Source organism: Pieris napi, chromosome 21 (genome assembly GCF_905475465.1).
Source record: "Pieris napi chromosome 21, ilPieNapi1.2, whole genome shotgun sequence".
NCBI lineage: Eukaryota > Metazoa > Arthropoda > Insecta > Lepidoptera > Pieridae > Pieris > Pieris napi.
Window position 1 is genome coordinate 1,655,777 of NC_062254.1, and position 14,385 is coordinate 1,670,161.

Sequence of the window (14,385 nt, forward strand, 5' to 3'; positions counted from 1 at the left end):
AATATAGTATTTATTATATAAGGTAAAAATAATGTAAAGAAATTAAATCATTATAAACTGTCGAAGTATAAATAAACATTGCATTATAAATACTAAAATTATAACCGTGTAGCAAAAATAAAAAAAAACAATACGTCGCTTCATTTATTTTCATTCCATTACATTTTCGATAACAAACTGCAAGCGTAATGTGTATTCAAGCGATAACACGTCTCGTAATTGTTCTTTATCTCTCTGATATGATGTCACCTCACGCAACCTAAATATAGAAAACTTAGGGTTAGCCGGCATAACCTCCAAAATATACAAAAAATGCATGGCGCAAGTTGAAATGCCGTTCGACCGGCTGCCGCTCAGCCAGTCATTCCTCAACCGTGCGTTGGTACTCTCGTCTAACCGGTCACCTCGCGACACGATAACTTATCAATTGCATGAAGTCATCGATTAAATTGTATTCGATTGTGTACAAAGTTTGCCCATGTGTTTGACAGTGAACTCAACAAGTGTCCGTGAAAAGTTTGGTGCGTTCTCATTGGTTGTTTTTTTCTCGTATCAAGGATGAATGGGACCCCAGCTAGACGGCCGAAGAGCGCCTTTTCTGAAGCGGTATGTTAAACTATACATAATACAGCTAGCAATAAACAAGTAACAAGCAACAAAACTTTCCTAAGTTACAGAAGTTTGAATGCCACTGATTTAAAAGACGAGTGTGAAAAGGACAAAAAATGGTGACCGCGTCCGTGCGAGTTCTATCGGTGACTGGAGAGCAAATATTTTACTTTATATTAGCTATAACAATCGTTTTGCACGTGTCTATATGAATAGCAGTGCATAGTGTTATTATGAACTTGACATCACTTTAGTGAAATAATTTCTTTGTATTATCTGCAAACAGTCTAACATTGTTAGAGAAGAATTATTAATGAAAATTATTTAATATTTTGCTATTCATTTCCGTAACGAGTTTTTTGTAGGCACCACAGCGGGCTATATCGCGGAATTTTCACTTGTATCACATAATATCCTATTCATGTTTATGTATGACTCTACCAATACTGGCTATACTTTGCAAGTCTTCTTTAAATCTAGTTTGTATAACATTGAATGTAATCGTATTATTAATAACGTAGTTTTGAATATAGAAACTATAAACAAATAATAATTCAGGATTTTAATTTGCGGTATATTTGGTGATTATATTTGGTGATCTGTTGAAAACTATAATGTTTATTCCATCATAGTTACAATATGATTATTTCCTTGACTAATAAGAAAATATTATAATATTAATTGTAGAATTTACTAATACTTGATATATCTGATATCATTTCCGTTGTTTTTGCGTAAGTATAATTATTATCAAAATTAATATTTTTTTATTTAAACCTAATAAATGATGATAACTTATGACTTATCTTGTAGTGGGATTAGCATCTTTTCTATTAAGTGTATACGATTTTAATGACAGTAAATAATTTTATATTAAATTAAACTCTATATAATAAGTACTTGCGTAGGATGATACCACTGTTTATAAACATTACAATGCCAGAAGGAAACAACAATATAAAACTATTCATATGTGTTGTGATTGCATATTTGCATTCAATATCTCGTTATTTGTTCAATAGATGAAATCACAATGTTAATAATCGTTGGTTGGATTGGGAAAACAGTTTGTTTAATCGAATAAAGAAAACAATAGATTATTACAATTTATATGTACATTCAAATTCGAATAGTTATCAGATTCTATTTTTAAAATTAGTTTATATTTTTTTTAATATGATCAAGGTCTGTAATTTCCATTACCCGCAAGATATCGGTCTCAATAATGAGTGTTTATTCCACGATTCCAAGGTTACGGATGTTGAGAACTACAACGTAGGTACACCAACTACGGGGTTAGTATCGCTTTTGGAAGAAGTACGGACACAGTTCACAGTCCAATATTTATAATGCAATGCATTTGAGGATATGCAGTCTTTGACTTTAAGCTCAGGTAAACGCATTGAATATGCAACAAATTAAAAAACAAACAGTGGCGCTACAACCTATATAGGTCTGGGCCTCATATTTCTGTATCTGTTTCATGATCATCTAATAGGCAAGTAGGGGATCAGCCTTCTGTGCCTGACACACGCCATCGTCTTTTTGGGTCTAAGGCAAGCCGGTTTCCTCACGATGTTTTGCTTCACCGTTCGAATGCGCACATAGAAAGAAAGTCCATTGGTGAACAGCCGGGGATCGAATCTACGACCTTAGGAGAGTCGCACGCGGAAGCCACTAGGCTTACATTCTGCTCAACAATTTTTTTACTAATTAAAAATTAGACTATATCAGTTCTAAAGAAATAAGAGAACTTATTTGATATAAATTTTCTCCTTGCATGCCAATCCAAATCTAATTATTCTTGCAAGCTCGATAGCTGAGATTAATTGCTTAATCGTTAACTTTGCAACCAATTCACTGGAGCTGCACTTGGATAATTAAGAAGTTCATTTGAGAAATGTATAATGGCAGTTTTGTTAATTAAATTCCCTATTGTATAATAATTGACGTTGATTGAAGTACGATAACTTTATTTACCACGCTATTATTCTAGACAATCAATTCGTTTTTAAAATGTATTTCTTAAAATAAATCTAATGATTCAGTGTCAAGACTTGGTGCGAACTATGACCCTTATTTGTCAAAATTCATTTCGTTTTGACATGCAGTATGTCAAACCTTCTTTTCAACAGTTTCGACTCTAGGTTTAAAGAAGTTAATTCTCATTACTAATATAAATGTCACTTACATGACACAAAAAGTAAAATATATCACGCTGCGATCATAAGCTATTACTGCATCAAAGTTCATCTCCCAAAAACCTTCGCAGGCATATTCGGAACGGGTCCATAGCTACTATTTTCCATATTGTTTTTAATATTTTTTCTATTCAATTTAATTTAAATTTAATATGTAAATTACTTATAACTCTTAAGTCTGTGAGCCGTGAGTGCTAGAATATCATCAACTCAGCCAGGAAATAAGATGACATACAATAAAATATGTTTATTATGGAATATAAGATATCACTTATTCCACGTCATTAAATTTGAATCGGTAGACATCGCTACTCATCGGCAAAGAGGGTGTAGGCCAAGAGAAAATGCCGGCGAAAAATCTCTCGGTACTCTTTTAAAATATAATATAAGGTTGATCCTTTTGTTTTATTTATAATACTGACTTGCGCCATGACCGCTATTCCCTCATATTCACCTCCTTCAATTTATTATTATGGATAAACTTCAGTGTAAACGGTAGAAGAAAAAATCATAGCATCACAACGTTAGGGAGTGGACGGGTACTGCGAGACACTACACGACTGAAGGCCACCTACAGTAATGGAGAGGCACCAAAAGAAGATTTGTGATAAGAGGAAAAAACTCAATAAGTTATATGATTACAAAGTCAACGAGCATCGCTAAAAAGGGGTCACTTTCACCTCAAACCTAATAAAGAATAAAATATTTTAGTAAGTAATAGAAATAAAATTTCGAATAACAATGTGGAATTGTACAATTAGTAAACAAAAATAAGGTTATCTAAAGGTGCACATAATGGGATGTGTCATTTAAGGTGCAGAAGTGATAGGGTCAAAATTTAATACCAACTAAATGCGTTGGGTCTGCATCGAGAGACAAGAACACTTCTTCTTTTTTTATGTAATAGGAGGCAAACGGGCAAGAGGTTCGCTTTATGTTAAGTGATACCGCCGCCCATGGACATTCACATTACCAGAAGGCTCGCAAGTGCGTTGCCGGCCTTTTTTGAATTGGTACGCTCTTTTCTTGAAAGACCCTAAGTCGAATTGGTTCGGAAATACTTCAGTGGGTAGCTGGTTCCGCATAGAGGTGGTGCGCGGCAAAAACTGCCTCAAGAAACGGTCTGTTGTTGTTCTATTTTACGCTTCTATAGGCAATGTGAGTGTCTATGAGAGTATTAACATCAAGTGAGCCTCCTGCCCGTTTGCCCCTTGTTGAATTTAAAAAAAAACTGCTGTTTTTCCATCTGCTAGCGCCTAAATGCAAAGCTAGTCGCGACCGAAATAAAAATAATATACTTCGATAAAGTTATCTAAAATAGTAATTAATGAATATACAAAAATGTCTTTGACAAGCGATTACAGCCACAATTCTTCTTTTCATCTTCTACTGTTGTCATTAATATTTAATTAATTTTCGTATCTTTCAAGACAATTATTGTAGGTCCGTTCTATCAGTTTTGTCTATATATTATACTATTGTATATATGGCCTGGTCTGCTCCATAAAAAACAATCTAAAAGATATAAAATTCGCTAGGGCAGGTTTCTTTTCGCTTATTAAGTAGTTAAGTGGGCAATCAAGGCTGTGGCGGGATCAACCTGTCAGTTAATACAGCCTTCGTTACTTTCTTGTATCGAGAAATATAGTGAAATAAAGAATAGAAAATACCTACTTCTGCTACAAAAGGAAAGTGAGGACTAATATAATCTAATTAAAGGTTATAAATGATTTTTCAACAGTAAATCTTTTAACACGACATGGGATTCTTAAGTACTAGTTCTCAAAACTGCATTATATGTCAAATTATATACATGGGAAATAAATTTTTTTTTGCCATTAAGTTGTGGAATACGCACCCCGACGCCATACAATTGGCTACCCTAAGCTGCCCTTGTTCCTTTTGCCTTTTGGACCAGTCCATTCAGTTACTGTTTTCTACTTTCCTTTCCCATTGTGGTTCATTCATAATATTTTGAAGGACGGCTATAAATTTTGGGTCATAGGGGATCTCTTTGTTTTACTCCTCTTCTAATACATCATTTTGGTCAACGTCTGTCTAGTTTTGCTTTACTGGTACTCTTCTTGTAGACGTATACTTATCTATCTATTCACTTACTTTATGAATTTTGTCTCTGACAACCATAAATTAAATGACGTCGAGTTCACAATCAACTAGCAACAGTGGAGTCAGCAAAAATATTTGTATCGCAAACAAATTGATACTGTCTAAACAATGATAGGCCTTTGTTTGCCCATCAAGAGTATGTACTATGACGCTGTGATGCTATATATATAATGAATTTATTCACTGCATAATAATATAAAATAATTCAGTGATGCTACAACCCTATTGCCTCAAATTTTTGATGATTTTTTCTTTTATAGACCAGTTGGTGGTCACCCTTATTATGAGATTTTTTTTAGGTTTGGGACATACAAATTTTCTTACGAAGTTTTCAATGTAGAAGCAATATATAATTGCGCGTATATAATAATAAAATGTCTACTGTTACACTGCTGTAATTCGAACGCACGACCTCGGACTAGGAACACTAGCTTAAAAAAAATATGTATCTTATGGAACATAAGATACATGTATCACTTATTCCACGACATTAAATTTGAATTTGTAGTTTATTCTAATTAATAACATACATGTCACTTACATGACACAAAAAGTAAAATGATATATATTATTATTTACGCTGCGATCATACGCTATTACTGCATCAAAGGTCATCTCCCAAAAACCTTCGCAGGCATATTCGGAACGGGTCCACAGCTACTATTCCCCATATCTTCGGAGGCTTTTCTAAAGACTCTGAAATAAGTTATATTTTTGTGACCATATTCGGTTCTGATTTTAGGTAGATGTTTGTGATTGGATTGAATCCTAAAACTGAATAAATTACTTATAACTCTTAAGTCTGTGAGCCGTGAGTGTTAAATATCATCAACCATGACTCAGCCAGGAAATTAGATGATATAAAATAAAATATGTTTATTATGGAACATAAGATACAGGTATGACTTATTCCACGTCATTAAATTATTAATCCCAACTCATCGGCAAAGAATACAGAGGGTGTAGGGCGAGAGAAAAAGACGGCGTAAAAAACTCTCGGTACTCTTTTAAAATAGCAAATCAACTTAAGCCACTAAACCAACACTGCTCGCATTATAATAAACAATATTAGAAACTTCTGACAGAATATCTTTACCAGCCAGTTTATGATTCGCCTACCGCTACCCAGTTATTCTCCTTCCGTATGACCGTATCCAACTAAGAGCGGTTCATACCCTTGACGACCAATCCCTTTCCGAGCTGCTTCATCCCGGCGTGGTATCTCTGCATCTTCTACAGCATTTACCATGGAGAGTATTGAGAGGAGTTGTTCGGAATTATATCTCCAGCTGAGCTTCATCGGACGTCGGGGTAAAATACGAAATTCCACCCGTATCACCTCGACGTCCGTCTTTCCAGAACTGAGCGTCTTAAAGGTAGTTTTTGTCGCCACCACCACTATGTGGAACCAGCTTCCCACTGAAGTATTTCCGAACCAATTCTTTTACTTAAAAAGCCGGCAATGCACTGGCACTCTGGCATTGAGAGTGTCCATGGGCTACCACTTAATTTCAGTAGCCTCCTGCCCGTTTCTAAAAAAAAAAAGATTGACAGTTTACGCCATAATGGATCAAACATTTTCTACGCCCGCCGATGCCTTGAGGAAAAGCTTATTAAGCGTTAAAAAAAATTTAAACATACGTACAATTCTTTAAAATATAATATTCTATTAAACATTTAGACCTAAACTTAGGGGGGCATTAAATGTCGCATCGTAATTCAAATATATAATAGATTTAGAGGTATCAAAAAACACAAATTTCTCTTACCTAACAATATGCTACAAGTTAACAGATAAACTTCAAAACTATATTACTTTAGCCAAACCGCATTGCTAACTAAGATGCCAAAACCGGACTGCAGATGCACAGAAATACCGATTTTCCAAGCGGAAATTGGTAGTATTAAAATAAATACTTTAGCAATATTTTAAGAATGTGCCGGTTTCGTTGTAGATTTGTTTTGAATGGCTAGTGCTTAGTGGTGTATTGTACTCTTCACGTAATCAGCCTAATAGCCAGACATATAATCTATATATATATGTATATAAAAATGAATCTTTATATATATAAAAATGAATTGCTGTTCGTTAGTCTCGCTAAAACTCGAAAACGGCTGGACCGATTTGGCTAATTTTGGTCTTGAATTATTTGTGGGAGTCCAAAGAAGGTTTAAACAGTGGAAAACATAAATAATAAGTATAGAAAAATACTAAATATGACAATTAAATTTTCCAATAAAACCTGTCATATATAGATGGCTTCAAATATGTATGTTTCATAGTTGTAGGTTGAGGCTGTCTTGGTCTGTTTTAAAAATGTTGTATTACGTTTAGACACTAATATATGTAGGTGATACGAAGTTCACGAGTTTTAGTATGTAATAAAAACATACTTAAAAATATGTAAACCAAAGACAATCCAAAATTAGCTTTAAACTAAGCACTTGACCGTTAAGACGCAAGTCAGTACAGTTATTAATTAACGGTACATAACACAAATTAAATTAATCATAAGCTGATATTGTAACGTTTCATGTTTTGTGTATGGAATATTTGTATGTATGATAATTGAATTTTTCTGATTAATTTGCTATTTATGGTGTTCGGTCTACCATCGGTGGACCAATGACCTTGAGGGTTGTGGTTTCTTGGAGCCTGGACAGCGTTTAGTTGTATTATAAATTTTAATCGATATTATAACAAAATTATTTTAATACTGGATAATAACAGATTAAGAATAAAATTATAATTGGCTAGGAAGCAATTCCACAAATTATTATTAGTTTCAAAGAATAAAAAAATTATTTTCTACTAAAAGTTTCTAATTTCTATAATCATATGTATGATAAATGTATATTGAATAAGTAAGGGATAAATAAGCGGATGGCATTTGACATTTAACAACTATTAAACTAGTTTTAATGCGTCATTGGGTCTTCTCGCGGATAGCATAACTTATTTCTTTTTGTTTGAGTAACTTTTTTTACCTACAATTGATATTAACTAATATATGTTACCTATAGATTGTAAGTAATTTATTTTATCAAATAAATTAATTGATTCTTGCGAAATAAGTGGTTTCATTCAATTCTTGGTCTCTTTTCATGACAGCGCAAAAACAATTTGACAGAAAGAGACATAAGTATTACAGATAATTTTAATTATATATTTTGTATGAGCAGTGTGGAATAAAAGAAGACGTAGTAACACGTAGGATGGATATGCCATGTATATCAGCGGATATAAATGGCCACCGTGGATGGAAGAGATAAATCGAAGAGAGAAGATAGAAATCCAGGTACTGGAGAAGGGACAAGTTAAAAGTACCATCAACCAACGAGTAAAGAATAAAAAGAAGAGTGGCGGAGAGTTTATTTCCAGTTATTCTCTTCCGTTCTACGCCCTTGATTTGAGAACTGGCAGTGAATGTAAAATTAGAAGGATTTCATATTTTATTTTTTGACGTTCATACATTTTGTTACCTATATATATGAATAAATGATTTTTGAATTTAAATTTGAGTATGCATGGTGAATGTCAAGAAAGTAGATAAAGCGAGAGAGGTGTGGGACAGTAGCAAGTGGAGATAATTTTTTTTTATGAATAGAGGTCTTTATGTTCAGGCGAAATCATATTTTATTAACACACTCAAAAACGTCAAATCGAAGTATTAATATAGATTAATTACGTTCCATTACCGGCCAAATCTGTTCAGTGGTAAATGAATTATAGAGTTCACGGGCAGCGTTTAAAATTATTTTAATTACACTGTTATTTTATTAACGCCTCGTTAAACGCAGTTTTTTTAGTCGTTTGGAATTTTAAACGCGATATTGACGATTTGTGCTTTGTTCAAATAGTTGGTTTAAAAAATACCGGCATTTTTTTCACTACCATTATTTTCTTTTTTTACAAGTTTTTTAAAGTATTCGTAACAATAATAGAAAAAAGGGTTATCGTGAACTTGATGATCTTAGGTTATCAAGTACGTAGTAGTTTTATATTTGTGTGATTATCAACAAATTTATCGGAAATTAAATCATTATTATCCCTTTTCGATTTACAAAACAAGTATGTATATGCTAACTGAGGGTTCAAGCCTCATCTAATCGTGTCAGTTATTTGAGAGGTTTCTGGACCTTAATAACTGTTTCTTAAAAACTTAATTAAAAATACTAAACAAAGCAACACAGTTTAAAACTGTAGTTAGTTTAAAAATTAAAAATTGATTTCACAGTTAGAAATTGTTACAACTACGAACTTTGTGATAAAAAGAGAAATATAACAATTCTATCAGCTATCTATTTTCAATCTTTATCAGGTATTAAAACTCTCAAAGACATTAAAAAGTCAAAATACTTTTAAACTTCAAAAATATTTAAACTACTCTGAATTGGAAATAAATCCGCCAGTTCACTATTTGATGGCGTAGAACGGACGAGAAGAATTGATAAGAAGACGCTCTGTAACTCTTTTTAATCGACATCGATTTTCTTTAAGAAGCTGAATTCACATGAAAATTATAAATAATATTAGTACATGTAGAATTGATTACCCCTCCTTCAGTTCTTATTAAGTCTATTTAAAAAAAGGTTTAGTCTCTATTAAAATACGTTCCATACGTTCTTCATATATTTTGTGTCTAAACTACTAGGGTAGCAGATGAGGAAATGGGCACAAGGTAAGAGGAACAGAAAAGTGGTGAAACAAAGAATTAAACTGGTGTCCAATGTACATTAAACGAGGAAGACAACATAGAAGGTTTTAGTAGGTGGATAGACCAGATTAAGGAAACAAAAGGTACATGGCAAAGAGTGGCAGAATTCAGACAGATATCGAGGGATTTGCAGGCGGCCTTTGCCAAAAAAGGGCACGCTGATACCTAGAAATGAATGAGGTGATAGTATTTGTATTTAAATGTAAAGTCTCTGATATAAAGGGCTTTTTTTATTATTATACGAGTGAAACTTTACCGTAAAGCAATAAACTGCTTACGATAAAAATATGTATACGACAGCATCGAGATTAACAAAATATAATCACAAGTAAGCCTTATGTACACCTTGAAACATTCATCTATATAACAAAAGATACACTCTAAAAATTTAATTTAAAAAATCAAAGACTTCTTAAACAGTATAGGCCTCTTCCAACTAGTTACATTTCTCTCTATCTTGAGCATTTCTGCTCCCAATCTTCCATCAAGGGCGACGTATCTTTCTTTTCCCTGATGGCCTTTCTACCTTGTTACTCTGTCCATTTGACATTCATGCGAGCGGTGTGGTCCGCCCATTTCCATTTAAATTTTTTGCAATTGTTTTCTTTCTTATCCAGCTACTCTTGTCCTAAAGGACAACTTAATTTTGTACGCTGTGTTCCATTCCTCCTCAAACAAAAAAACCACAATATAATTAAATAAGCAATTAAAAACATACTGTATAATTTATCGTACCTTTGGTATTTAACTATAAGAGGCTCTTTAGCTCGCACAAGGATTATTAATAACCCTAACTGACCTTTTAAGTCGATATTAGCATGCCACGATCACCTGCTCACCATGTAGACATCCTTTGGTCGGTTCGCAAGCGTTCATGCGAAAATTTGCTTAATGAGCTGTGAGCAGATTTTGTAGGGATCCTGACATTCTTTGGATCAAACGCTCGCTTTTGTATCAATTCAATATGACATTGTTGTCAAGGGAATAGCGTAATTATTGCCATGTGTCAAAGTGTGTTTTTCAATGACATTTGGTGGTCGGTAGGTCGAGCCCAAGATTAGTTTCGTGGCTCTAGGTTTCGCCAACCAATATGAATAAAATCGTATGGTGATTTTCACTGTGCTATTAGGAAACGTACATTGCGTACCTGTAATTCCTGGATCGATTATTATCACTCTTTCCGGCCATAAAAAAGTATCTATGGAACGCAAAAATTTTACCATGTACCTGAAATTTGCGAAGTCGATACTATCATTCCAAAAACAATTATTTTGTTCGGTGCCTGGTAATGCCTCGGTAATTTAAAAAAAAATTAAGCCCAAGATCTATTATTAGGTGCCAGGTATTTTATTTCCGGAATGTAAATAAAAACTTTTTTGTATCCGATTCTTAAATCTTTTTACCACCATTCCATTTTTGAATTCCAGTGATAATGTATCAAGGATCGTACTTTTTTCGTGTTCCATTTATAATATATTTTCGAATCAAGCTTTTATTTGGTGCCAGTGGTTTCGTTTAAACATGCGTGCTCTGTGCCTGAAGGAGAAGATAATTCGACATATAGATAGTTTTTTTATGATATTCCTCGAACCACAGTTCGATTTACTAGGCAATATTAGCCTGCTAATGTAAAAGCTATCATTCAATTTAGCTAATTACACAAAAACCTATTCGATATAAATTTCTTAGTCGTTAACTTTTTACGAGTGCATCAAGTGACTCAGGCGCAGGCGAGGAAATTGCTTTGTGATTACTATCTACTTCCAATACTGTAAGGTCATTGACACGAGAATCCGATTAGTCTTTTTCTTGGTATTATTTAAAATGATAACTAAAGCAGAGATATTTGCGAATAGAGAACCCTTTTGGCAGTTATGCGAACTAATATAATTCTTATTTAAAAATAAAAAGCGCACGCAGCGTACAAAGTACACATGTCGGACGCGAAACTTCTTTGGCAAACTAATAATTATTAAGTCTTGTACATATTTATACAAATCTAAATCTTTAGATTTCCGAGACTTAGAGGGAGGGAAAACGGAAGATATGTTAGGAATTTAATTGTCATTAAAATATTAAAAGTGTCGAAAATTAAAACAAATTATAAATTTAATTTTTTTAATTTATTTTAAAAAAATATGTTTTTTTCAACATGGTTATTTACTTCATGCTACGTTCGCCCTTTCTCACTCTCTCTCAATCGGTCTCAATCGCTCTCTCCCTTTTCTTCCACAAAAACGATGCACATCTTCGTGACGTTTCACTTCAAAAAATTTTGTTTATTATGTATCCAGATTTGTGTTTGGATTCTATACACGTAACTGTATTATCAATATAAAAAGATAATATGTACTGTACCTAAAATCCCAAGACGGTTCACTTTCCGTAGACTCTACTTCCACTGATATCCCTTAGTTCCTTCCATAATATTTCAGAATCGAAAAGACTTTTCTAGAGAGAGATCTTCAGGTCAGAAGCCTGATCAGCTTTCCAGTAAAGAAACATAACAATGCAACATTAAAAGGTCATAAAAATACCTTTTTTATAAATAATTTTATGATCTACATTTTTGTCTAAGATACTTTTATGATAAAACTTACCGTTTTGCTGAAAATCGCGAAAAAATCACGTTTTGACCTATTGAATAAAAAAATTCCATACACGGGAATGGTGGGGAACTTTTAAATATTATTTATTATTATGTTTTGAACAATTTTACTGATCTTCAGCTTGTTGGGTCTCTTTACATACTTTCGAATGCCTAAATTGACCGGACTAATATTCCGTTTTCAAATATATTGATTAATTTACTATTACCATTAGAAGGCTAATCATGGTCATACTAGTCTATATACATCGATTCAATTAGACGTCGTGTTTCACGATTTTTTGTCCGTAAACACGTATTAATAATAATAGTCCAGTAAAACCCTTGGCCTCAAATTGGCCTCAAGATCATTGTTAATTCATAGACAAATAGATCAGTCTGTTAGACACATGTCGTCGATTTATGGATTGGGGACACGCTGGAGATGTTTTCCTTTCAATAACAATTTTACCAGTTATGTTGAAAAGCTACAACAAATAAATTACGCTTTTGATAGGAAGATTTAATTTCCATCAGTCAATGATCCAATAAATCAAAGCGATGCCATTCAGTTGATAACCTTGTTAGGCTCGTTGAGTGTCAGTCAAGATAAATTACACTTTTCATATTTAGAATTTTATACTGGTTTATATTAAATATAATTTGCATACTCTGTCACACCCTTACTGCTGGGCATCACATCTGTAACTATCAAAAGCGTCAGCGATTTAGAACGAACTAACGCCCAATGCAGGGCACGCTGATAAAATTCAAAAATTCAAAATTCGTTAATCATTTATTCATATAGGTAACAAAATGTACACTTATGAACGTCAATAAATAAATATACATAAAATGCTTCTAATTTTACATTTAATGCCAGTTCTCAAATCAAGGGAGTAAAACGGAAGAGAAGAACTGGCAATAAACTCTCCGCCACACTTTTTAATCGCCAAGTTTTTTATTTTACATAATGTTTGTAAGGAGCTGCAACCATTACACCATGTTTCACATGACATCTTAAGTAATTAATAATTATAAAATAAATAAAAAACCAGGAGGCATGGTGACATAGGAGCACGCACTTACATTCTCGTGGGAACAACACGCAAATACATAGTCGAAATACATAACTAACATCACCGAATATACGAATTCAAGTGTGATCAGTCACCACAAGTAGCACCCGTTCACGAGTATGACGCATGGCCAGCCATCGGCCCCCTCGCCATATTTTAGAGAGAGACAACCCGACGCATGGACGCCGCCACAATACCGATAACGTCACCTTGTCCGCATCCCGCCGTTATCAGCTATTCAAGCTACGGCTATTTATGATGTGGGATGGACCTTCGCACAGCTAGAACTATACTCACGTCGGCTCATTCGCCCTGGTTTGTAGAGCTGGAGGAAGTTGAGTCCAATGCTAGCAAAGAAGCGTCAGTATCCCTTATTTTGGACGCATCGACCCCTATTCCCCCATTGATAACTGCGTGACATGCGATGGCGCGGCGCGAGGGGTAACGTAGGTATATCTCGTATCGCTACTGGCAGTTACAGAGTAAGGGCAGCAAAAAAAACCAAATGTTTTTTTGAGCACGAACTGTTTTTTTGTATGTGAGAGGCACTTAAATACTTACTCAAGCTGAGGATATAGTGGTGTGGAGGCAGCAAGTCAAGGTATCGGTTAGGGCTTTTCAAGACAGGCAAGACAGGCAAGACGTTCTTTAATGAAGACTACGAAGAACTTCGAGTCGATGATCTAATAATATATTAGCCATTGCGTTTAAAATCCATTATCTTAACGGTTTACAGAGAACTTTGTAACTTGCCATGGCAAATATTCGGATCATGTCAAGTTCAGGTGAGATTCGCTGACCTACAATAATCCATCATCATGCCTCTCACACACACGTTAAACTATGATCTATTAGAAATATTAATTCCTTTAGTATCCACCACCAAAGCCACCACTTTAGCCTGTTGCGTTTTATGAACTGGACGATGTTAGCATCGTCAAAGATGTTAGAAAGTTCTTCAAAGCGAATACGCCAAACACAGTTGTTGGAAACAGGTCCAAAAAATCCGTGTCTTTAATAAATATATGGGACCAATTCTAGTTACATGAACTAAAGTATACTAG

General features: G+C 34.0%; 1 protein-coding gene across 1 annotated transcript in view; it reads left to right on the top strand.

Moving 5' to 3' along the window:
• The first annotated feature begins 373 nt into the window (after positions 1–373).
• The window catches only part of LOC125060262 (four and a half LIM domains protein 2), a 152,501-nt gene continuing 138,489 nt past the window's right edge, over positions 374–14,385 (top strand). The window contains exon 1 of the mRNA XM_047665069.1: positions 374–606. Coding sequence (XP_047521025.1) covers positions 559–606 — 48 coding nt within the window. The 5' untranslated portion in view covers positions 374–558. The remainder of the gene's footprint in view (positions 607–14,385) is intronic.